Genomic DNA, 26,418 nt, shown 5'->3' with positions numbered 1-26,418 from the left:
GAGATAAAAAGAAACACATTTCTTATGACTTACATGCCCTCCTACCCAACTCTTTGAATTTTAGCATTTTGTTCTCAGGAAAGAGAATATTTTATTTCAAACTTTCTGATCACTAGTCATGGATGTGTTACTAGATAGAATAAATGAATTTTTGGGAAACCTACCCATTCCGGTCTCCAAACACATAACTTCCATAGAGTCTTTCAGACTGGCAACCTCGGTAAACAAATCCACCAACCAGGGGCCCATTACTGAATGGCTTGAATTCTAAGAGTGATGGCTCACTTTCTAGAAAGAAACTATCATAGCATTAGATCAAATGAAATGCAATTTCATTGAAGAAAGATAACATGGAAATAAGCAATAAATTATGTAACGATGTACTTTAATTCTGAAGTAGACACCAAGCCTGCTAAAATAATATAGATCTTTAAATTTCAATAGGGAAGAACAACTTCTCTTGAGTAAATTTTACCAGATTCTATGGGAAATCACATGGATATTATGGTAAGGTCTTAATGAAATCAGAACTGTCATTTCTATGATAGCATTTATTGAAATATACCATAAAAGTTCTTAGTTTTCTATAATAGTGCTTTTGTGTATGTTTTGGATATTTGACAAAATTTTTGGAAAATGCACAATATTTAAAATCCCTAATAATATTGAAATCTGACTAGATATAATTAGTATTATGATTAATAAGCATGTCTTTATTTTAAAACAACACTAAGCTACCCAAAACACTATTAATTAATTAGCTTCCTAATTTAAAACAGCTGTTAAAACTTTTTGGCTTTACATTTAGATCTGAATTTCCTAGTGGAGTTTCTATGTCACTGTTGTCATCATCATCATCATGGCGCCACAATTATAAACATATGCGTGCTAAATGTCATATGTGGGGTCGGAGAGGTTGGAACTAGAAAGTCGCCTAGGGACCACTTGATTCAACAAACCCTCTCTTTTGACAAATAAGGAAACAGGAGCCCAGTTACTTTTTCTGTGTCCCTGGAAATGAGCCAAAAAACAAATGATCAATCTGAACATCGATTCTTACCATTTTCATTTTTGACCCATTACCAGGAGACAGTATTTCAAATAAATGTTATTCTAATACAGTAATAACACCTGTGTAAAAACCTTCCTTGCAAAATAGGATGAATGACTTTTCTATCAGATTAGCTCCATGACATTTATAAATGAAGAAAGATTACACACATATTTAAAAGTAGACAATTATAATGGCCCAGTCAATTTTGGTAAAAGGTTTCAGATGGACTTCTTAATACTATGATGGAACTCAGGTGAATGCTAGATAATATAAATGGTAACATTGCTTCAAAACTAACAAAGCTATCACCCTTAAAAAAATAATACAAAGTTTATAATTGGGCTTTCAGTTGGGCTCATCCAAACATACAGTTTTAAATGTAACACTACTCTTTTAGTAACAATAGCACTGATTCTCAGAATCAGATACATTTCTTAAAAGATCTTAATGCTTTGGCTTAAGCAATTTATTGACCATAAATATGCTTTGCTAAAAGAATTACAATTAAATCCCAATCCAGATTGATACATCTATTAATTTTTTCCATATTTGCTGAGACTTGCACATCAAATATTAAAGGTTTATTTACATGACATTTTTTTCTTATTATTGTGTTCCCTTAAGATAAAATGTCAAAATAAATCTTTCTCTCATATACTATGTAGATAAAAAATGACTAGACTTGATATTACTGATGGGCAAGTTCTAAACTGCTAACTTTTTGAAGGTCCATTAAGTCTTTTGGGTCTATAGAGCACCATTTATTGCATGAAAAAGGTAATTAACTAAATTAAATCCTTAGGGCCTATGAGACTCATTGAACTTTTAAAAAATAGGAAAAAATGTACTCTCTGACCACTGGTAGTTAATTAGGGCTTCTATTGTCAAGCTTTGCCATGCGCTTATTGAGCAGAATTTCCTTTTTATTTTAATTCCATATCTTCAATTCATTGAAAAAGAACAGATCTTTAAGTTATACTGAACTTACCATAGTCTTTCCCTTTTATAATCTGTAGGATTCTTGCTGATGACCTGTTCTTGCCATTTGAATCTGAGCAAAGTATTGTTAAGTTGATATTTACATCTGTGGGATGTCGATCCACTGCACATCTGTATATTAAAAAGATAATGAATTTATCCATTGGTTTCTTATGCCCCTAATGGAGATTTTGACCTAAGATTATTCAATTGCCAAGAACCCAGTAGTCAAACCCTTTTCTCCAGGAAGGGATGTAGACATGTGCTTATTTAACTTGATGGACCTAAAAGATTTCTGGAGAGGGACACTCCTCCTTTTTTCTTGGTTACCTGCTATAATATAGTGAAACAGGGGATATATAGTTGACTAGAGTTATTGACCCAGTAAGAAAGCCTTGGTGCCAGTCTTGTGATCATTATACTCCTGTGACTGTACCTTCCTCTCTATGCTTAATTTCTTTATCCACATGAATGGAATAACAGTACTTGTATTACCTTCTTCCCAGGGATGTTGCAAGGACAATATTTTAGAAAGTTTAAAGTACTATATATGAGTTTCATTCAAATCCAATCAGCATTTATTAAATATTTTTATATGATTGTTTGGATATAACCTATGGCAGATTGCTTGCTGTATTAGGGAGGTAATGGAGGGAAGGAGAAAACTATCTGGAACTCAAAATTTCACAAAAATGAATGTTGAAAACTATCTTTATATGTATTTGAAAAAATAAAGTACTATTGAAAAAATTGGAAAAATGTTATATGTAAGACACTATGCTACATACTAGGGATCCAAAACCAAAAATAATGACAACAAAAAAATCAACTCTGAAAACAATGCCAGCCCTGAGATACATTTCACTAGCAGGGGGAGTTCATATTTTAGTTTTTATTTATATTTTATTATATTATATTTAATTATATTTAGTTTATATTTCATATACAATCTATAGACTTATGAAATATAAACTAAATATAATTTTTTTCCTTTTTTCACTTTGATCTCTGTGCATGTATGTGTGTACATGTGTGTGGTTTTCCATTTTTTTCTTTCATGAACATTATCTTTTATGTTATCTCAGTGACGTTATCCTCAATGGAAAGATGCTAATTAGTTTTCAGTTATGTCTTTCTCCACTTTAAGCAGACAATATGTTTGTAGTACTAATGAAATCTTAACTTGCTGGTTTGATGAGTCAATGAGTCTCATCTTTTCAGCACCAAGTGAAGACTCAGTTACTCAATCATCACAATCTGAATTTTCTGGTTTTATTTATTTATTTATTTTTTTGCTTCCACAATGTGCCCAGGGAATAAAATAATTGGTGAATCTCAAGTTTCAATCCAGAAGGAAATGCCACATCTTCCTTTGACTCACAGTTTATGGAGTGTAAATTGGAATCTAAAGTGGTAGCCATTATCTTATTCCACCAGCATGGAGGAGAACCTGAACTCGGTTGCTTTGGGTGCAGACAAATATGAACTTCTATGTCCCCAGGATTCAATAGCTTTTCCCAGGGCAAGGTCTAGGTTCTTGGAAAGTTTCTTAGATGAGCTTCTTAGAGTTTCAGATAAAGAAAATGAGCAACAGCTCACACTTAGAGGACCTTAAAGGTCTAAAAAGTGCTTTACACACATTTTCCCATTTAATTTTCACCACAACTATATAATGTTATGATTATTTTTCCCATTTTGTGAAAACATTTAAGCCTAAAGAAATTCAATAATTTGCCCTAGGTTGCATACCTAGTAAATGTCAGAGGAGAGATTTGAATGGAGGTCTTGGTGGGGGAGAGGAGGTTCCAAGTCCAATATCCCACCCTTTCCCCACCATGATTCTTCTTACTAAATTTGGCCATGATGGCTCCTTCTTTATGCCAACTACTCTTAGTCATAGTGTCCTCTGGGTGAGTGGTATTGAGAATTTTCTTAAGGAAATGGATTTATGTGACTATTTGGGGGAGGGGGAGAGGTGCAAGTGAGAGAATTGGAGGAAAATATTTTTTCTTCCACTTTTATAAAAATGCTGTATAAATCCAGATGATAGCATACTTCTCATCCAAGTTTAGTTTTTCCAAGCTAACATGTATCTTTGTTTTACTTGTCTTACTACCCTGGGGCCAGGGTCTAGCCATCAAGCTAGATTGCCTCTTGAACATGAGCTATTTTGTTGAAAAGGAAGTGAGTCACTGACTTTTTCTTTCTTGATCAAGAAGTGATAGAGGTCACCAATGGATGATAGGATGTAAATTTAGGAATCATTAACATTTCAGATGGTGGTCATTAAGTAAATATGTAAATAACTAGTGGGGGACTGCCAAAAGAGCCATGGCCTTGGAGTCAGAAAAACTGAGTTGAAATCCTCAATTGATCATTTACTATCTGTGTGAGCTTTGGAAAGTCACAGCCTTTCTGGAACTCGGTGTCTTCTTCTTCATTTCTTTTTCAGGCATTAGTATCTTCAACTATAAAACAGTTTTGTAAAGTATAGGTATATACTGTATACCTATATGCCTATAGGTATATACTGTATACCTAAAGATACCTATAAAACAGGTATCTTCTCATTCTAAATCTATGATGCTCTGATCCTAATAGTTTTATTTATATTGTCAAATACCTCCCTCTCTGCAGGTCAGACAACTAACTTTTTTGTTCTTCTGGATTGGACTTATGATTTCATTGGTTTAAGAAGATCTCAAGGAGGAATTTCTGTTTCCATTGAAGAGCAGCCCTTTTAAAACTTTTATTTTTACAACTTATGGGCTATGAGAGATCAAGTGATTGACATAAGGCTAAATAGCTGGTTTGTGGCAGAGGCTGCTTTCAAACCATTCTTTTCCTGACTCTGACATTATTCAGTATACTACCCTCTCTTACAAGCAGAAAACAAGTTGATTAAACATTTATCAAGTGAATCATTTAAGCCATTCTCTATAAACTAAATCCTAAAACTACTAAGCAATTCTACATGATACCATTTTCCTTTCTTCATTGCTCAATATAATGTAGTCAATACATTATATTTATATTTTCTAGTATTTGCATTTTTCATTGGGGGGAAAATATCACCTTCAATTTTAGCAAGAGTCTTTTTAAAAATGATATCACACCTTTATAGCAATTTCAGATACAAGAAAATGAATCAAATGATTTCTTTTTCTCTAGAAAATCTTCATGTTGACCTTTCATGGTTATTAAAGTAGTCCAATGATGCTGTAGCCTAAGAAATGCAGCTTTTAAAAATTATTTTCTTTCCTCTGACTAAAGTCATTTAAATGATTACAGATCTCACGGATAGGTTCTCTAATAATCTATGGCATCATGGAATCAAAATAATACCTATGTCAACAGAAGGCATTGCCACTTAGGGAAATCTCTCTTTGATTTAGATTCTGCACTGGCCATCTGGAATGATTCCTTCAGCAAGCATGTCTTCCTATCCAATGATTCACTTGATATTAGTAATTAGAGGGACATTGAACAACATGCTCCATTGGTATTCACGAAATGTCAAGAGAATTAGACCCTCTTTATGGAAGATTTATAAGACTAAGTGAATAATAGCCTCATAGGAAAGGATGCATTGATTGATTTACCATCTACACTGTTGGAAATTTCCACATTTGTGATATGACAGACATATTCATCTGTCAAAGGACATTTTCCAGAAGAATATGGATGTTTCTTAATATAATAACAATATTTTACTATTATGAATCCCTCAACTCTTTTAATGGTTGATGGGTTGTTGTAATTTGAAAATTGGTTTCTTTTTATTGAAATTTTGGGTCTCTTTGAAAAAATTAAATTAAGAGGAAGAACCATGAAATTAGGACCTTTGCTTCTGGATTGGCTAGTGAGCTGCCTCAAATCTGATTGGAGGGATGAGGGATAGGATCTGGACCTGTGATTGCATTGGTATAGGGAACTAAATCATTGGTTAACAAGGGGAAGGGGCATATAAAAATTGGGATTTCTCTTCTCCACTACATTTGGCTCAAATCCCATTTTTTCAGCGGTACCCCTAGAACCTCGAGGAAGAGAGCAGCCTGCCTTCTTGTAAGAGAATGACCCCAGAGAGATGCTTTTTACATTGAGGATTACCAGATGAGAAAACTCCTTCTCCTAAAGCAGACTGTCCCCTTTCCTGCAATTTCTAGTTTTAGAGAGTTGACTAGAGGACCCACAGTCAAATAGTCCATAAGCGTCAGAGGCGGGTTTGGAATGCAGGACTTCCCTCTTTGCAGCTTTTTCTAGGATTCAAAAGACCCGTCTCTTCTCTCATGACAATGTTCTCCTTCCTGTAGCTAAAGATACAAATCAGCTTCTTGGGGTTCCTTACCTGCCTGGATTGTGGAGCCCATGTGCAAATACTTCGGGGGGCTGATTGGTGCTGTTAAAGTGTGGATTGCTCTTCGGTATGGAATAAGGCACATTGCACATGTCAGTGTCGACATCCAGCCGTAACACCGAACCTGTAAAATCACTGAGAAAGTTGGAGGACAATATAATTGCTTAAATATGTTTTTGTCCCCTCAAATCCCCAAATCTCATGGTGCCACAATTATGTACGCATGCATATTCAATACCAACCTGGCACCACTGATTTTTTTGAACAATTAGAAAATTAGTTATTACCTTTTGAATTTCTAAGTTATTAATTACAGAAATTATGTGCAAACTTCTTTGAAAAACGGGATATATTTGTTTCACCTAAATTACTTAAATGAGGTGACTAGGGGGTGAGATTAGCCATTTGCTCACTGGAAGTAAATTTATCAAAATTGCAGGTACATAAGGAAATTAAAGAAAGACATTTTTTTGTCTGATAGCTATGATGTCAAGAACAATAGTGGGTAAGGGGAGAGTATTTTTTCTGATTTAAGGATAGAAAGGACAAGTTCAAATTGGTAGGACAGCTTGGGAATTGCAGAACAAAAGTAGGTTACTTTTTTCAGTCAGATTTATCCCCTTCCTAGAGTTTTCCCTAATCTTTTCTGGTTGGCAATTAGCTATCCCAACTTGGACCTAATAGACTAGTTAGCTTGTGTGCTTCCTATTCTCTCATTGAGTATTATGAATATTTACATTTGTATTGCAAACTACAAGGAATATATGGGAAGGGTCTGTGTTTTCCTTAAATTTTTATGAGTTTTCCTGACTCCAAGCCAAGTTGGAGCCGATTCTTCATATTTAAGTAAGTTTTAGTGCAAGGTTAAACTTTACTACATATACATGAATAGAGAGGCAGTGTGGTATAGTGTATACCTGGCTTCAGAGACAAGCAAAACAATGGGCAAATGAGGGACTTAACCTCTCACTTCCTCAGGTGTCTCTCTAATGATGTTATATTCAGATCTGGTACCAATCTATGTTGACAGAGGGTGTTTTCTCACTGTGAGCAATCTATCTCAGTGTAATCAGAGGTTTGGATCTCCCAGAAACACCTGAAAATTTGAGTTAATTATGGTTTTAATTTGATAACTTCTTTTATTCAAAAATTCTAAGGGAGGCAGTATAATGTTACACAGGGTAAAGAAATAGGAAGATCTGAGTATAAATCTTTCCTCAAACATTTATAAGTTTTGTGACTGAATGTATCTGGCGAGTGTCTTAGGGAAGCTGAGTGACCTTTAAAGACCCTAAAGCTGAGCAGGGGGAGTTGAAGCCCTCACTATTCTAAAATGGGGAGCAGACATCCCTCTCTGTCCACACTTAAAGACTTAGGAAGGAAACAATGGGATGGCTAACAGATGGTTTGAAATGAATATTTTTAGAAGGGCTTGGTCTGGTTCATTATTTTTTTCCCAGTGAAATCTATGTTCAACAAACTTTACGATTAGAGTATGCCAGATCTTTGAACCTATAAATATACTGGGTAGATCTCTTATTCCCCTGACTTTATTTGAAGTTTAGCATCTGCAAGAAACTTTTTGGTCCTCAATAATTTCAGCATTCTCTTCATTCTGAGATTATCTCTAATTTATCCCTACATGTATTTTATTTATACATACATACATATACATGTTTGCATGTGATCTCCCCTATTAGACTATGAGCTTTTTGAAAGCAGGCACTACATTTTGTCCCTTTCAGCACTTAGCACCATGACTGTTACATTTTGTTGTTCGGTCATTTAGTCATTTCTGACTCTTTGTGACCCCCGTTAGGGTTTTCCTAGCAAAGACACTGGGGAAGAAAGTCATTTCTTTCTCTAGTCCATTTTACAGATGAAGAAACTAAGGCAAATAAAGTTATGTGAGTTGCTCAGGGTCACACAGCTGGTAAGTGTCTGAGGTTGGATTTGAACTCACAGATTCCTCACTTCAGTCTCAGCACTCTATCCACTGAGCAACTACCTACCTCAACCTGGTACATAGTAGGTGCTTAATAAATAACTGTTGACTTGCTTTGACTTCCCCGTGTCTGTTTCATCATCTGTACAATGAAAGGTTTTGGACTAGATTCCAGCTTTAGGGTTGGAGTCTCAAAACTGAATGGGGAGAGTCTTGAAATTATGATTTATTATCCAAAAATATTTTATTTGTATATCTATTTTATATACCCATATAATGAGGGTCATGTAAAAACTTCTTGGTTGAAAAAGGGTCATGAGTGGAAAAAGTTTAAACAGCCTTGGACTAGATGATCTTCTGGGTCTAAATCTTGGGACCTAATTTAACTATCTTCTTTCCCATTATACAAAAGTAAAAGATGAAAGACCAAATGATAAAGTGATAAACTGCAGCTTTCCCAACTCACGGGCACTTCTGGTGTGTGTAACAAAAATACAGAAAGAAGGGTGCCCTGACCCGGAGATTTTTGTACCTTAAACCATCCATTTCTTCCATGTCATCCAAAGTGATCATCCCATCCCCAAGGAAAATGTACAAAAAACCATCAGGGCCAAACAACAGCTGTCCGCCTAGATGCTTCCTGTGCAACTCAGCTACCTCCAGGAACACGCGGGCTGTTCTCACATCAACTTGCTGGGGATTTTTTCTGCGGTGTAGAGAGAGATACAATACTATGATTAGACACCGTAGGTGCAGCGTGAACAACCACAACAGGGATAAACAGTGAAACGAATGCTTGAACTAGAGCTAAAGAGAATGGTGCACAACAAACATAATTTTCTAGGTCACAGGAAAATCATTTAATTTGTAAGACAGCTGGGGAAATGGTTGGGGGAGAGGAAGAGAGGAAAATGCTAAAAATATAAACGTTTGTGCTTTCCTTACAGCTATAGAAAGCCTTTTTGCAAAACCATACCTATGGGGTTAGGTGCTGGAAAGCTTTTGACTATTTTAGAATAGCCTTTTAAACAAAAATGACAAAGTGAGGAGAAAGGCGAAGGTTTGACTGCCAAAGCCTCAGTCATTTTAACAGTACCTGGACACTGTATATTCCACGACCCTGAGGATGTGGTCGTGAGGTCCCATAGCCCATCGCTCTTGGTTGGTGGTGTAAGACACATACAGCTTTCCATTTTTCTTGTAATTGGGATGGAATGCAAGGCTTAGCAACCCCCTTTCATCTCCTCCCTGCAGTCAAATGAAAAACACAAAGAATTGTGAAGTTAATTATGTTCTTTATTGTGTTTCGGCTGGAACCCCAAAAGAGTCCCTTTCTTTCTTCTGGATAATCTTTGCCCAAACTCTTTTCTTTTCTTCCTTGACTACTGCACAAAAAAGGATTATAAAACATTTCACTTTGGGGGCTCTTTAAGGGTTGGAACAAGACGATTGTCTTGTGCAGTTATCTATGCCCAAGACTTTTTGTCAAGTGATTTGTGTATGTAATCTTGGGAAGCCATGAAGACAATTTTAAAGGCTCTGCAAAATTCTTTGCTGGGTTACTAGGATGCTCATAGTCCATGGAAGACAAATAAAAAGGTCCATAATCAGCAGTCGCTTCGAATCCAAGTATCCCCAACCTGAAACAGTGTGGACTGCCAGCTCCCACCGTCTTGGCAATATGTTTAGAAAACAGTGAAATTGCTTGTGTGATATACAAACCTTTTGTTTTACCCTGGAGACATCTATAGCAGTTGTCACAACCATGGTGGTCTGTTCATCATAGCTAGCCCAGTGTCGGTAATAAGCAGCCGGAGCCTTTCTGCATCCAAATAATATCTTTTTACATGTGCCTCTGTGCTCCCCGCCCTTTTTTTTTTTTTCCAGAGGGTCTTTCTTTAGGGAGGGAGAAAAGGAAGGAAGGAGGGAAAGTTGCTGAAGGGGTAAAGGGGGAGGGTAACGGAGCCATGAAGTTAGGGAAGTAAAAAAAGTCCCTCCAACAATTTGCTATTATTATTATTTTATTGATATTATAATATATATTATATATTTAATATCATATATTTGTATTTATCTATTATTATTTTATTATTATCATTGGAACCACAAAAAACCAGTTTTGTGCACATTAAGCAGTGTGGCAAACATGCTATAGAGCATTATCAAGATGAAAAAAAAACACTAAAACAAAATCAGCCATTTTAAAAAATGAAAAGCAATTTATCTTCATTTCCCTGATAATTCAGCTTGTAGTTGTGCTGAACTAAATAGAAATTTTACTTTCATTTTCTGTGATAAATAGTTTACAGAATTTTCTATAATTAAGTAAAAAGAAAAAGTAAATATATTTAGATCAGGATGTGGAGATGGCTCTGTGTCTGGTCATGTCTGGCATGGTTGAGTGGATGGTTTTATATAGTGGAGAAGAAGTGAGAAGCCCAAGACTCTCATCAGTAGAACACTTGATGGTCAGTGTTCCTTAGAAATATTCCCTTTTTAACATCATAACACCCTAGTGAAAGTGAGAGCAAGTGGATGCAGCTTTTGTGGAAAGGGAAACAAAGGTGAAGATTAGTGATTTTGTATTGAAGCTAGGAAGTTCTGTGATCTTACAGGTTCCAGCAGTGAGAAGTCTTTCTTTCTTTCTTTTTAAAACAAGACTCTATTTAATATATACTGAAATGCTTTCTGGCCTGCCTTTGCCCCACTAAACATGAAGGCTATTACAGAAGTGCTGGGATGTTGGTAGTACTTGTTTTGCATAGCCTTTGGACAGGAAATTGGACTTTCAGGCATACAAGTATACTTAATATACATACACTTCCTAATTTGACCTCTAGCTTAGAAAAGGGAATTTTGCTATATATTATATGACTGTCATATAAATGATAAAAATTCTCATATTTGATGAATTAACATGAATTTATCATGTTATATGAATTTAAACTATATACTAAGCAGCCATTTAATAAGTATTTGGGGTAGCTAAGTGGTGGTCAGGAAAACCTGAATTAAAATCCATTCTGAGACACTTACTAGTTATGAGATCTGAGCAAGCCACTTAGCTTCTGTTTATCTCCGCTTCTTCATTTGTAAAATGGAAATAATAATAGAGCCTCCTACCTGCCGGGGATATTAGGAAGATGAAAGGAGATAACTGTTATAAAGCATGTAGTAAGGCACATATGTGTCTGGCACATAGTACTATATAAATCTTAGCTGTTAATATTATTTGCCAGGCAATGTCCTCAAGAAGCTCACATTCTAATGGAAGGAGAAAACATGTCAGTGACTAAATACAGATACGTAAATAGTTATCAACGTGACAGTAAAGAATTTTTCAAATTCCAACTTCAGTCGTAGAAATAAGAGAAATTTCATGTAAATGTCTTCAGATGACAAAAGCCAGATGAACATGTGAGCCACAGTGATGGAATGTTCTTGGTTTTTCTTGCCAAGGGGACAATCTCTTCTTCTGCATACCATATGAGAGTTAATTTTAATTTTACCCAAAGGAAAACTCATTTATTAGTAGATTGTGTTTGGTATTATCTCTTATTGTTTCTGTATGAGCAATTGTCTCTTTCCCCAGAGATTTTTTTTAACCAAAAATGCCACATCTTTTTTTTTTTTTTTCTACAACAGACATTTAGTAGCTGAGATGTCAAGCTTTCTTGCAACTTAATACAATGTAGTTGGCTGCCCTGAACCTCTGGGACTTTTTCAACAGGGAAGCCGAGAGGTTAGGGACTAGATTTGTGTTTCATTTCTAACTATGAGTACCTTTCCTTCTATGATGGTGGGAGCAGACTACTGCTGTAATTCCACCTCAGAAATGGTAACTTGTCCACTTCAAAAAGCTCATCTTCAAGTTCTTCTGATAATAAATGGTTCCTATGTAAATAAGCTGGGATACACCTTTGAGTTGGACACCTTTGAGTTTGGGCACTGGAGAGATTACGCATGAAAGCTGCTTTTTAATTCATGTAAGTAGAGAACATGGTCAATATTAACTCAAATCTTTCATTATACTCAATGAATGGCAAATTTAGCACATGGATAAAGGGTTGGAATTGGAATCGAGAAGACCCAGATTCAGATTTTATTGTGTGACCATAACAAGTCACTTCACCTCTCTGAGGGGGGTTTTCTTATCTGTCAAATGGGACTGATAATACCTAGAGTTTCTATATCAGGGAGGAAGAATAGCATAAGAGGACAGAGAGTTGAAGACCTGCATTCAAGTCTTGGGTTTGGTATATATTGACTGTATGAATCTGGGTAAATTTCTTAATGGAGAAGCTAGATGGTGCCATAGTGCATAGAGTACCAAGCTTGGAGTCAGAAACTCCATCTTTGTGAGTTTGAATCCAATCTCAGACAGTTACTGGCTGTGTGACCCTGGGAAAGTCACTGAATTCTGTTTGTCTCCGTTTCCTCATTTGTAAAATGAGCTGAAGAAGAAAATGGCAAACCCCTCCAGTATCCTTGCTAAAAAAATCTCAAAAGGGATCATAAAGAGTTGGATACGACTGAATAACAACAAAAATAACCAAAAAATTGCTTAATTCCTCAGTGCTTCAGGCAGCTATCTAAGATGACATTGCAAAACTAGATCTCTGCTGGAATAACAACAAAGTGCTTTACAAATATCTCATTTTATTCTCATGACAATTAGGATATTTTCATAACAACATTAGGATATAGGTGCCATTATTATTATTATTATTATTCCCCTTTAAAGGTTAGATAGGGAGATTAAATGACTTGTCTGGGGTCATATAGCTAAAAGGATTTGAACTCAGATCTTCCTGACTTTAGGTGCCATGCTTTAGACATTGCATCACTTAGGTCCCTCCTTTCTCCTCTAGGATCTCATTGCACCATTGAAATAATAGGTCTATATTAAAAAAAATACATGACTTCAAGGTTAATTAAAAAGATTCAATTCAAATGAGAATACTCTTAATACAAATACCAGTTATTATTTTAGAAGGAAACTGCAGGACTCAAGTACACTCAGATTGTACAAATGACTATTCTTCATTCATCTACTACACATCTAAGTCATCTTTAGAAATATTAGGGATATTTTCAAAAAACCAGAAATCTGCCAAGTCTGGAATAGAAATACAAAGACTGGTTTTTTTTTTTGCACGTCCATCCAACAAAAAGAGACTTTCAAAATCAGATTAGTTTGTAACATATTCTTGGTGTCTTTATGATGGCTATGTGGCTCAACTCCCGTGTGGAAGTTGGGATACCGAAGATTACAGAATAAAAGCTAATTTAGTCTGTGAATTGTGCCTGATGCCTTATAAATTATGTCTGTCTCTTCCAGATCATTTGGGAGAAATAAAATATCATTACTAACTTGCATAATATTTTAATTAATAACTGTATTCAATCCCCTCCAAACAAACAGGATTAAAAAAAAAGCCTGAAAACAGGAGAGAGCAATGGTCATGGATTCAGGGATCCTCTGTTTTTAGACCTGGATCTCACTAGCTTGCCTCATCTTAGGTAAGATGCTTCGAGTTTCTGAGCCTCAGTTCCTTCAGCTATAAAAATGAGTTAGACTAGAAGTTCTTTGAAATTACTAATGACTTTAACATTCTATAGTAAAGCCCGAAATTCAGAGAAAGAGAGTTTCTTAGCAGTCCTGAATTGTTTGGCCCCAAATTGTTCAAGATCAATTTTCTAAAAACAATTTTTTTAATTGTCATTATTGCTTCCTGCCCAGATGGCTGTCTAAATTGGAGGCAGGCTGCACAACTCTCCATATACCTACCCTAGCAAAATCCTCAAGCTCATGCTAGATCCAATAATGATCAAAAAGAAACTACAGTAAGTGATCTTTCCCATTCAGTAATGTCACAATGGATCATCCAGTTGCTTGTAGAAAAGAAGAAAAGGATCCCCCCACTCTCAGCAAAGCCAGAAACAGCACCTACTAGGGTAAGAGGTCAAGGATACTTATGTCTTATAAATCTTTATGTTCCCTGGTGGTCAGAAAACCATAGGGTGAGGACTTTATGGAAACAGCAGCAGGCAGTTAATAGCACAGTTTTGTCATGCTGAGACCTGGATATCTTAAGCCCAGGGAGGAAGATAGCACAGGAGCCCAGGTGATCCAGATGCAGAGCAATCAAGGCTTACCCACTGTACACCACCCACCCATTCCTCAAGGTGGGGGGGGGGGAGGAGAGTGGACTGACATCAAGTCTCAATTCAGGAATAAAAGTTGGAGAGATGAATAAACCAATCATCTCCCAGAGTAAAAATGATTGTAAAAGCCCTTGCAATGGGGGTATGGAGCCAGCCCAGAATGTTCGGGATGGTATCTCTCCATGTGGAGAGTCTAGGAGTTTGCTGCTAAAAGAGTTGTTATAACATGTAAGGGAAATGATTGGAGAGGCAGGCAAACATGTCTAGATGATCCATAACTGGCTCTAGTTGGTTAACCATGGGGCAAGGAGGAATTTTGATTTTTTTTCAATTGGCCACCCAGCTGAAACTGTTGGCATTTTTCAAAAGACTGAGTTTTCTTGTCTTCATTTTCCTGTTTTTACCTTTGTTCTGGTGGTTCTCAAGGGGAAGGAGTGGGCAGGAAACTTAAGACCCTTTCCATCTGAGGCCATGTGTCCCTGAGTTACAATAAGTCTTATTCCTTGGACTTTTTGTTCATTCTTTTCCATTCTAGGTAAAGGGAGTCTCCAACCTTGGGATCTTGAAAGCTCAAGCACGTAAATCATAGTAATCTGAGAAATGGAGTGCAGGATGGGTTTTGCAGCCAGCCTAGCACTGATACTTTGAGGAGCAAGAAATGACCTTTGGAAATGATCTTCAAGATCCTATATCAGTGGAAACTGAGATGAGAAGTCATCTGGCACTCTTCCAGAAGAATTTGGATATGGACATAGAGGAACTAACAGCAGACAGAATGTGAGCTAAGGTCTAGCCTCCTCGTTGCAGAGACCGAGGTGTTGTTGGGGAGAGTGTGTCCCTGAAGTTTCTGGGAGAAATGTTTGTATTTTTGTTCTCATGATATCTGTTAAATAATCATCCTTTTCTAAAAGCTTCTAAGTGTGACTAAACGGAACTGGGTAAATAACTAGTCTAAATTGGAGGCAGGCTGCACAACTCTCCATATTTGAACAATGGGGGAGGACACAACTGATGGTGCCTCAAGCTGTCAATAGTAGAGAAGAAATAAATACCCACAAAACCTCTTAAAGTACCTCAGGACTCACATAGGTAGCTGGGCAGCCTGGTTCTCCAATAGAGACTGAAAGTACAATTGATATATGCTTTCTATGGTATCAAAGAACTAGAAACAACAGGGATGACCAGTGATTGAGAATAGCATAACAAACATGCATAAATATTGGTGGAATATTACTGGATTATAAGAAATGATGAATAGAATGAATAGAGAGAAGCATGAGATTTATATTAACTGATGCGGAATAAAATAAGGAGAAATCAAGAAAACAATACACACTGACTACAAGAATATAAATGGAAAGCACAACTACAACAAAACAACTGCAATTGAATGTGGTAAAATTACAAAGAACAAGCATAATCCTAAAGAAGATATGAAAAGATATTTCTTTCTATTCATTTTCTGAAGCAGGGAGTCTATGACAATTGAAAATAATTTAAGTTTTTATATTTTATCAATGTATTGATTGTTTTATTATCTTGTGTGAGAAAATTTCAGCAATGTAAAACTGATATTGATAACATTTATTTTTAGAAAATGGCCAATATAATTTCCATTGAAGGTCAAGCAGGTCTTTTTTTCTTTATTCTTTCTGGCTAGCATTAATGTAGGCAAAGGAAACTGTGAAACTTGTTCTCACTAGCCACAGTGATAGAGTTAGGGGTGGGCTTTTAAATTTCACCAGAATAACATAAAACACATTATCCAAATTTCAAAATAAGTCATATTTATCAAGATATTTTGATGGACTGGCTATAATAGACTTTTAAACCAAAGTTAATTGGAAGAGATTCTACTGTGTAGTCAGATATTTGAGGTCCTGGAGGCCTCATACCATACCTCAAATGGTATGATCCTGAGTTTCATCATTCTGTCTATCCTTCTCTGCACGCTCTCCAACTTCTCAATGTCCTTCCTAAAATGTGGCTCCCAGAATTGAACCCATAATGCTTTTGATTTGGTTGTCTAGGAAAGCATGCTCAGTTCTTTAGTGTTCATGGTCTCATAGAAAGTTAGAATCAGAGGCTCAGAGTTGGAAGAAATCTTAGCTAGTAGCTAATCTAGATATTTTAACAGCATATCCTATGGACTATCTCTGACTAGTGGTTATTTAGCCTTTAGTGGAAGATCTGTAATAAGGAAGCTATAACATCTTGAGGCATTCCATTAAATTTCTGGCTATCCCTTCCCCCACCCAACTACCCTTTATTCAGCACTAATTGTAAAGTCATTTTCTGACACTGAGCTGAAAACTACCTCTCCATAGTTTCTAGTCATTGCCCTGAGTTCTGGTCTCAAGTCCATTGGGAAAAAGTTCAATGCCATTTGCTGACTCTGCGTAAAAGATTCTAATTTTCTTTTTCTCTGATCCCAACACCTGATATCGCATTGAATGACAATTTGATTTACCATTCTTGATTCTGAATTTTGTCTTAAGGTTGATTTGCAACTTTTTGGAAACAGACCAAGAATATTTCCCTCCTCTGATAATATTAATGGATCTTCCTATATCTCTTAGGACAGACTGTGGTTTTGTTTCCTGGTATAGGGAACGATGATTCCACAATATAACAACAATTGTTGAACCAATCATTTTCCCATATCGTAGTGGTTCATAGCTTAGGATTGTGAAATTGAAATCACATAGGCATTCTCAGAAAATTCAAAAGTGGAATTGCTTCTGTGAATATGTTGGGAGAATTGAATTGAGGACTTATTTAAATTGAGGGGGGGTGAAAAACTTTACTAAGTGACAATTAACCTTCAAATTTCTAGGAGCTAGAGCATTGGATTTAGAATCTGAAAAATTCTGTCTCAGACATTTACTAATGGGGTGACTTTGTACACATTGACTTAATATCTTAATTCCTCAATTTCTTCCTCTTTAAAAAGAGGTACCTTTTATATTCTATATACCCCATATTATAAATCTTTGCCAAGTCTACTTCGTATGGTTGTATTCAGGAAAGTATCTGACAGACTTGAAAATGCAATGAAAATGTGAGTTATAATTTTATTATTACATCCTTCACATTCAAAGAGACAGGCCATTATCCTGGCACAACTGAGGAGACTAAAGGAGGACTAATGATTTTTATTTACTGCATGCCCCTTGAGACATTCCTCTCTAACATCAAACCTGATCTCTTCTTATCCAAGAATTAAGTTACTTTGAACCAATTTATCCCCTTTGATATCATTTCCATGACATGCACTTTGATAGTTTCCCAGATGTCACCAACAAGAATTTAGTCCTTTTAAAATTTTGTTTTTAGTTTAAATGGAAAAGGAAAAAGGGACTCTATAGTCTAAATTAATACAGGAATGTTTCTTATGGTCACTTGCTGTAACTTAACTGCATTTTCCATTCTTTTCTTTTCAGGAAGAACAATTAATTTGTCTGTTCTATAGAGATCAGCTCAAATACATTGTACTCAAATACACTGATAAATTAAACTTATTCTGCTTGGCCCCACAGAGAAGAACCAGGAGCTGTAAGTGGAAGATACAAAAGAAGGCTTGATGTTAGGAAAAAAATTTTTTTATAGGGAATAGAGTTATCTTCTAAAATGGAATAGATTAAAGAATCTCATCATTTGTTTGGATTGATTGTAGATGGGATTCTTGTTGGGCCAGGTGGTCTTTGAGGAACTGTCCAGTCCTTGAATTCTGTGGTTCTGTTATCTCCTATGGAAATTACAGATTGATAAGGGGAAACAGAATTAAAAGGCTGGTAGATTCCCCCTCATTGAAGCAAAGACTAGATGACCACCTAAAAAGCTGTGTAGTTTGGGTAGTTTTGTTTACTATGGGTTGGACAAAGTGGCCTCTTGAGGTTTTTTCCAACTCTAAAATTAGGTGATCCTATCACTGCCATATTTAAAAATCAATAAGCAAGCATTTATTAAGGACCTATGCAATTCTGTTCTAGTCACTGGGGATACTAGCAGAAAAGTGAGACTGTCTCTGTCCTTTAGGAAACTTACTTTTAGAAGTTCCACTATAAGCTTTATTGAAGTGAAAATTCTGTGTAACTTAATTAATGGAAAGTTTCTTTTAGATTATAAATACTTTTGACTTGAACTTTATCCTCATTTCATAGAATCTCAGATGACAGACACAAAGTCTGTTACTTGGTCCACAGTAGGAGACTTTTTAGGCATTCAGAAAGCCTTGATTAAGCACAATGTTCAGTAACTGTGGCTACAAAGAGAGACAAAAACTGAGAGCTATCATTTCAATGGAGAATAAGACTAAAGTTGATATTTCCCTTGTATGGCCTTCAAGAACCAGGGTTATTTCCATGTCAAAATCAGGGATCAGAGTAGGCTAGGGAATTCAAGATTTTTTCATAGACATGTTCAATTTTTTCATGGATACTTTTTTTTTTTGGTAAAAATAAACAGTAGAGATTTTCCTTTCTTATTCTTCTGAAGCTTAATCTCTCATCAATTAAAACTGATAGTTTTTTTTTTAAATTGGATTTATTTTGGGGAAGGCAGTATGATACATTATGCAACAAAAGACCTGAGTTTAGATCACAGTCCAGCTGTTTGATCCTAGAAAGTCCTTCTGGGCTTCATTTTGCTCACCAGTAAGGTGAGGATGATAATGCTTGTGTTACCCACCTCGGGGCTACTAGGTGGCGCTTGGAGTCAGGAAGATTCCCCTTCCTGAATTCAAATCTGACCTCAGACATTGGCTAATTGTGTGTTCCTGGGCAAGTCCCTTAATTCAATTTGCCTTTGTAAAAATAAAATGGAGACGGAAATGGCAAGCCACTCCAGTATCTTTGTCCAGAAAATCCCAAATGGGGTCATGAATAATAAGACACAACTGAACATTTCATTACAATTACTTTTGACTCTGAATCCATTGCTTTTTTTTTTTTTCTGTTTTTTTTGCACTAAACTATCTTGCCTTTTCTTTTTAGAATTTGGAATGAACTTTGAAGCTCATCTCTTTCTTATCAATCAATATATTTTTTAAAAGCTCATAGAAAGAAACCAGAGTAATAAATACATCTCCAAATGTTGCTACTATCTTTATCCCTATCATTAGCAATAATATTCTGGAACAGTGTGGTAAGGACATTCATATTACAATCTAGACAATTTTTACATATTTACTTCAAGGACGATATCAACCAGCATCTCTGAAAAGTTTTTATTCCAGAGTTCCAGGAGAAGATCCTCATTGTCTCTTTGCCCACTAGCCACAGGTGAGAAAATAAATGTACTTTGATCATTCTGTGAAAATTCTATTTTTATGAAAGTAGACATCTCAGAAGTTAATAAAGATTGAATGGACACCTTTACTTCTCTTCATTCACAGAGACTGGAGGGCCCTTTGATGTAAAAAAAGGAGCTCAACAAATACTAAACAAAAAATGCAAGAAATAAGCTTTAACCAAGTGGAGAAGAATGGAGGACTTCAAATTTGTAGGACTAGACAAGGTCTTAGATGCCATGTAGTCCAACCAAACATTTGCCAGTATGGAAAATTATGTATGAAAGGATAAGGGATTTAGTCAAGATAATACATAGTGACAAAGAGGGGATTCTGAGCTCATCTCTTGGGACTTTAAGTCCATTGTTCTTTCTACTTTCTGTTGTCTTAGTGTGAATATTTGAAGTTGATCCTGAAAATTCTGAATCATTGAACTAGCTTGGTGAAATATATATATCCTACCTTCCTTGTGAAGAATGTGGAATATCTCCATTGTGGAGAAAGGTAATTGAGCTTGAGGGAAGAAAAACCTCCTCCAAATTGGCTTTGTAGGAGGGGAAGGGAAATTAATACACATTTATATAGCATCTATTATGTGCCAGGTACTGTGCTAAGCACTTACACATATCTCATTTGATTAAATTCCTTAGCAAGAATACAGAGTTCTGGAAACCTGGGTCATGCTATTTTAATTCATTTCCATATTTATTAAGATACAACTATAAGGAACATAGCAAAGTGGTCAGATTTGGATTTGTAGTCAAAGGACTTTAGTTCAAATTCCACTTGCTCCCTTCTGACTTTGGACAAAGAAGGCTCAAAATTCTTTGAACAACTGCTAATAATAATAATAATAGCTTACATTTGAATAGAACTTTATGGTTTGCTGACTATGTTACACCTGATTTTTCACAATAATGTTACCCTGAGAAAATCACTAACCCCTATTTGTCTCAGTTTCCTCATCTATAAAATGAGCTGGAGAAGTAAATGGCAAACCACTCCAGAATCTCTGCCAAGAAACCCCCAAGTAGGGTCATAGAGAGTTAGACATGATTGGAATAAATGAACAACAACAATAAATTTTCTGGGACTCGTTTTCTTCATCTGTAAAATGAAAGTGTTGGATTAAATGACTTTAATAACCCTTCTTGCTCAGATCTATGGTTTATGAAATGGTCCTCATTCTCAAAGAGCCTAGATAGTAATAATAAGTTAGTAAATAATAATGATGATAATGACATCATTATAGTGAAGCAAAGGACTTGGGATTCTGGGTTTAAATCCTACCTCAGACACTAATTAGTCATGTGATCCTGGGTAAATTCTTGTAGCTCCCAGTCTATAATCTTAGGTTTAATAATAGATGTCATTTACATAGCACTTTAATTTGTGAAATTGCTTTATATGCATTGTCTCATTTGATCCTCCTGCTAACACTGGGAGGTTAGGAATATTTATAACCTGCAGTTTATAAATGAAGGAAAAGAGATGCAGAGAAATGAAATGACTTATACTGTCTGAGGCAAGATTCAAGATCTTCAAGATCTTGAAGAGTCCAAGTCTATCACCCAATTCACTATTCTGCATAGTTCTATTTTATGCTACCCACATTCATTTGTCTATTATCTATGCTGTCTGCATACTTTGTACTCCCCTGTCTACTTAATATATGATTTAGTTTGACATATTAAAAAGAAGCTTGATTTTTGCCTTTTGTGTGCAAATAGGTGTTACTATTAGACTATAATATTGAAGTCATGTACATCATTCCTTTGAATAAATAGGCCTTCTAAAGAATTCCACTCCCTCCTAGGAGATGATTTTGACACTAGGGAAAATCTGGCTCAAAATGCGTCAAATACTAATTTCCAATTTTTTTCTATTGTAACTCAATTTTCCAAAAGATTTTCTTTCTCTACAGGACAAACCATGACAATAAATCCAAACCTAGTGTGAACTTCAATTTTAAAAAGCAAGAAACTTCCATCAACTAGGACAATTACAAAAAAGTACAAATCCTTTAATTGCAAAGTCTGTTCATGTTTACTTTGTCTTGGAAACACAAAAATGTATAAAACTCCGACAGAACCCCAGAATCCATAAATCAGACAAGGCTAATTGAAAATAATAAATGAAGTGTTGCTATAAATCATTTGCATAGGAATTTAGGGGATGAGACAGATTAATTAGTAGTAGTAGTAGCATTGTCATGTTGGTGATGAGTTGACGCAGTGCAGACAACTAGACCTGGAGTCAGGAAGATCTAAGTTCAAATGCAGCTTTAGACCCTTATATCTGTGTGACCCTGAGCAAATCACTTGTTCCTGTTTGCCTCAGTTTCTTCATCTGAAAAATAAGCTACAGAACAAAATGGCAAACTGCTCGATTATATTTGCCAAGGAAGACTTAAATGGGATCACAGAGAGTTGGATGTGACTGAAAATGACTGAATGAATACAAGTCAAATTCTTATGAGCAATATTACTATTGATTATGAAAACCATAAAACCCTACCAAACATTTTAGTATACAAGACAAATATATATTATTTAATGGGTGTTAAGAGGAAACATCCTGATCCAAAAGTTCCCAAATCCATTTGAGCTTTCCAAAATTTAAAATATAGGCATTTTTATAATAAATAGTAATAGGGTAAAAAGTTGATAGCAGGGAAGACTGCTTGAAATTCCAGACCTGAGTCTGAAAACAGTATCTACAGCACCACTTACAAGAACTAAAGCACACAAAACTCCAAGAAAACCCAGTGATTTCCTCTCCAATTTAATCCAATTTAATGATTATTTAGGATAGAAGATGAAGCCCTGAATGCAAGAAGTACTGATGTTCAAATGATGAGGGTAGGCTGAAATGGATAGAATGCTGATTCTAGAGTTAGGAAAACTTGAATTCAAATTCTTTTCTAAATATCTATGACACTGAGCAGATCACTGAAGCAAATATGGCTCACTTTCTTCACTTGTATAATGGGAATAATATTAGCACCTGCTTTCGAGAATTCTTTTAAGCATAGAATAAGATAATATTTGTAAAGTTCTTTGCAAATCTGAAATTCTTAAATAAATGTATGTTATTTTTACAATATAAAATATTATAGTATTCTGAGTGTTTAAAAAAGCATGCCATTCTGTGCAAATAAAAAGCATTATCCTCATTATTTACAACTGCCATATTGCATAAAGATTGGCATATGTCAATGGAACTGGAGGCTCTTTGAAAAACAATCCAGCCAGAAATAATAAAAGCAGCAAAACTGAACCTTTGACCCAAAGATCACCTTTGAGATTGAAAGAGTGCTAGGACTTGGTTTGGAATCCTGGCTTTGTTATTTACTGATAAATCACTTAATCTCTGTTGGTTTCAGTATTTTCATCTATAAGGGGTTGGGAAGGCTCGATTCAGGTCTTTCCTCCATCTAAATCTATACCTCTAAGATCCTCGGACTTTGTTCTAAAGAGATTATTCAAATGAGAATAAGGCATCTCTATATTAACCCCCACCCCCCTCCACAGCTGCTTCATTTATAATAACAAAAAGCCCCCCCCCCCAAAAAAAAAAACCACAAACCTGGAAACAACTGATATGTGACTGGAAAACTAAAGGTATAAAAATAAATAATATGGTATCTAAAAACGACAAACACCAACCTCCTGCTCCCAAGGAATTATAAAATGAACAAGCTAAGCAGACTAAACACTACATACACACTGTCTACAACCATAGGCAATGAGATTTTATTCTTAAGGTGTTGTATAAATGCTAAGTATTAAATATTCATGTAAGACTATCTGGGTACCTACAGAAAGCAGCAACATGGAGTACCAGTTAGAGAGCTGGCTTTAAAAGCAGATGGCCTTGCTGTGACACATATGGTACCTCTGAGACCCTGGTTAAATCTCTCAGTGATATCCGGACAACCCTGCTGGACTCTAAGTTACAGAGGAGTTTACTCGTATTGGTATTGGAAGTCTCTTCCCCATACTCATATACATAACAAAAGCAAAGGCAGCAGACTTTATAAGCATGTAAGTGGATTGAGAACAGATCAAAGAGCAAATGTTTTTTTAATTGTTTTTATTTTTAATTTTTTTTATTCAGAATTAGATTTTACAGCAGAGTGGTTCTAATTAGTATTTCCTGTAACTGGGGAAGCTGAGGCTTTTGGATTGCTTAGGAATTTTGAGCAGAGGTAGGGCGGATCCCACTCAGCATCTGAACTTAAGTCAGGTACCAATATAGGAAATTCTTGGACACAGGGGGTAACCAGGGTGCCTGAGGAAAGGGAACTGATCTTTGCTGACCATGAGTGGCCACTGCATTTACAATGTAAGCAAGATAGGCTCAAAAACAGAAACAAAACCCCTAACAATATTAAAAATTATATTTTATGAGCCAAGCTATCACATTTCTTAATCAAAATATAATTTGAATTTTATTGTCTTACAAATCTAGTAAAAAGAATAGAAAATTTATTTGGTATTTGATTTGGTTATTTACTAGGACTTTTATAAGTGTTAACTTTATAATAATGAAATATGAGAAAAAAATCATTTACCATGAAAGAATTTGATAAGAGAGAAGCAATGGAGCGAAAGGAATGTGGATATGGCCACTCACTACCTTTTCAACAGATGAGGAATGTGTGACTATTATATTGGGGGAAGTTGAATGCTATCTCGTTGTCTATCATCCAAAGCACTTTTGGACTGCAGAAAATTAAAGGCATTTTTTCCTATATTTAGCATCCAGCTTACAAAATAGTTTTGCTAGAGATCTGCCTCTTATCATTTAGCAGATTTAGATGGCACGCCTTAGAAGTAGTCTGCTAATGAATGACTTGCTAAAGGCTGGATGTGATCTGGATTTTTAATATACAGTTGAAAATACATTGTGGACCACACCATTTCAACAACAAAGTCCTTTTCAATTAAAACAGAAAGAAAGAAAAGAGCAGAGAAGCAGGGGCAGAGCAGAATATGGGGCTGATGTTTCCATACTGTGAAGGTGAGCTGAAAAGTTCTTCATTTGATGAGCATGGGAGGGTAAAATTGCCTTCTATACTTCTAGCAGATTGATAATGGTGGGTGATTGAAGGCGGCAGCCCCATGCCCAGCAATAAGTAATGACATTAGCACACCCACCAAAAGGCGCTCTTGTAAAAATGCATTCCAACTGGGTGGGGTCCCAAACTTCCCAATGTCAATGACAAAATGATCCTGGACTTGCAAAGGAATGTAGATGACTACACTACATTGTTGCTATATAAATAAGCAAGAAACTAAGACTGAAAAATGACTTAGAGTCCTAGGATTTTAGAGCTACTGATAATGAGGGAGGTTATTATCGGCATGTGTGGGTGAGAGAGAGTACATGTAACAACTATGAGAAAGAGTATTCAAAGGATGAGATGCTAGTCAAAGAGAAAGGGGATAGTGTAACAAGTCTTTCGCTTGTATTTTGGGGAGTTATGACTTGCTTTGTTCTGGAGATTAGATGATGAATAAGGTTTTCCTTTTTCTCACGTAATTCATAAAAATTAAACATTTAGTAATACTTAAATTGAACACAAATTTTTCTGAGAAGGCTCTCTCTCCTTAGGTACAAATTGAGACTTTGAGGAGATGCATTCAGAGAGAGGGACATACATACACATACAGAGAGAGAGAAAAAGACAGAGAGAGAGAGAGAGAGAGAGAGAGAGAGAGAGAGAGACAGACAGACAGAGACAGAGTGAGAGAGAGAGTGTGTCATTTAATCTTTTTTGGTCTCAAGTTTTTTCATCTCTAAGATGGAAAGGCTAGACTGATCTTTCCTCGATCTAAATCTGCACCTCTAAAATCCTTGGACTGTTCTAAAGAGATTAATTCAAATGAGAATAAACCATCTCTATATTAGAAAAATCCACATTTCTGCTGCTTCATTTATAATAACAAAAGCCCACCAAAAGAGAGACAGGCAGACAGACACAGAGGGAGAAGGACAGAGAGAAGAGGTTGAGGGACCAATGTTTTACTTGTCTGAGATGAGATTCAGACAGATAAAGCCAAAGTTACACAAATAGTAAAGGAAAACTGGGATTTAAATCCAGTCTCTCTGATTCTAAATCTAGCATGTTTTCACAGGACTGTATGGTTTCTTTTTTCTAGTTTTTTTTTAAAATAAGGGTAAGAATAGGTGTCCTTGATTCTAAAAATGAGATTTATACAACAATAATAATACAAATAAATTTTATAGAAGCATTTTGAAGGTCAATATCAAAACTACTTTCCAAACTGAATTCAAGTGATTTGCCCAAGCTCATGTGGGTAAGAAGTATCAGGAATTGGATCTGAATCCAGGTTTTTTCATTCAAAATTGAAAATAACATCTTTTTCCCCATTACACTCCAAACATATGTATATTTTTATTTGACACACTCTTCAATCTTATTTTTATAAGATCAAGAAATGCAGTGTTCTCTCAAAAGAACAAAGTAGCCCCCTCCCATCAAAAAAACATCGACCTTTATTGGAATATTCAAGCCCCTGCATGGCTGCAGGAAAGGGGGCATAATTGCTTTTAATGGATTTGACCTCTTGCTTGCATAAAGATTGTTTTATGGTGTG

At 35.7% G+C, this 26,418-nt stretch overlaps 1 protein-coding gene across 3 annotated transcripts in view; it reads right to left on the bottom strand.

The window, feature by feature from the left end:
- HHIP (hedgehog interacting protein) overlaps positions 1–26,418 on the bottom strand; it is a 127,622-nt gene that overhangs the window by 33,659 nt on the left and 67,545 nt on the right. For all 3 annotated transcript variants that reach the window (XM_003773168.4, XM_023505956.2, XM_023505957.2), the window contains exons 5-9: positions 9,431–9,582; positions 8,867–9,040; positions 6,381–6,524; positions 2,043–2,164; positions 165–288 (exon numbers count right to left, since the gene is read on the bottom strand). In XM_003773168.4, the coding sequence (XP_003773216.2) occupies positions 165–288; positions 2,043–2,164; positions 6,381–6,524; positions 8,867–9,040; positions 9,431–9,582 (716 nt within the window). The remainder of the gene's footprint in view (positions 1–164; positions 289–2,042; positions 2,165–6,380; positions 6,525–8,866; positions 9,041–9,430; positions 9,583–26,418) is intronic.

The sequence above is a fragment of the Sarcophilus harrisii genome, chromosome 6 (genome assembly GCF_902635505.1).
Source record: "Sarcophilus harrisii chromosome 6, mSarHar1.11, whole genome shotgun sequence".
In the NCBI taxonomy this organism is placed as follows: domain Eukaryota; kingdom Metazoa; phylum Chordata; class Mammalia; order Dasyuromorphia; family Dasyuridae; genus Sarcophilus; species Sarcophilus harrisii.
This window is presented reverse-complemented; position numbering and strand designations above follow the sequence as displayed.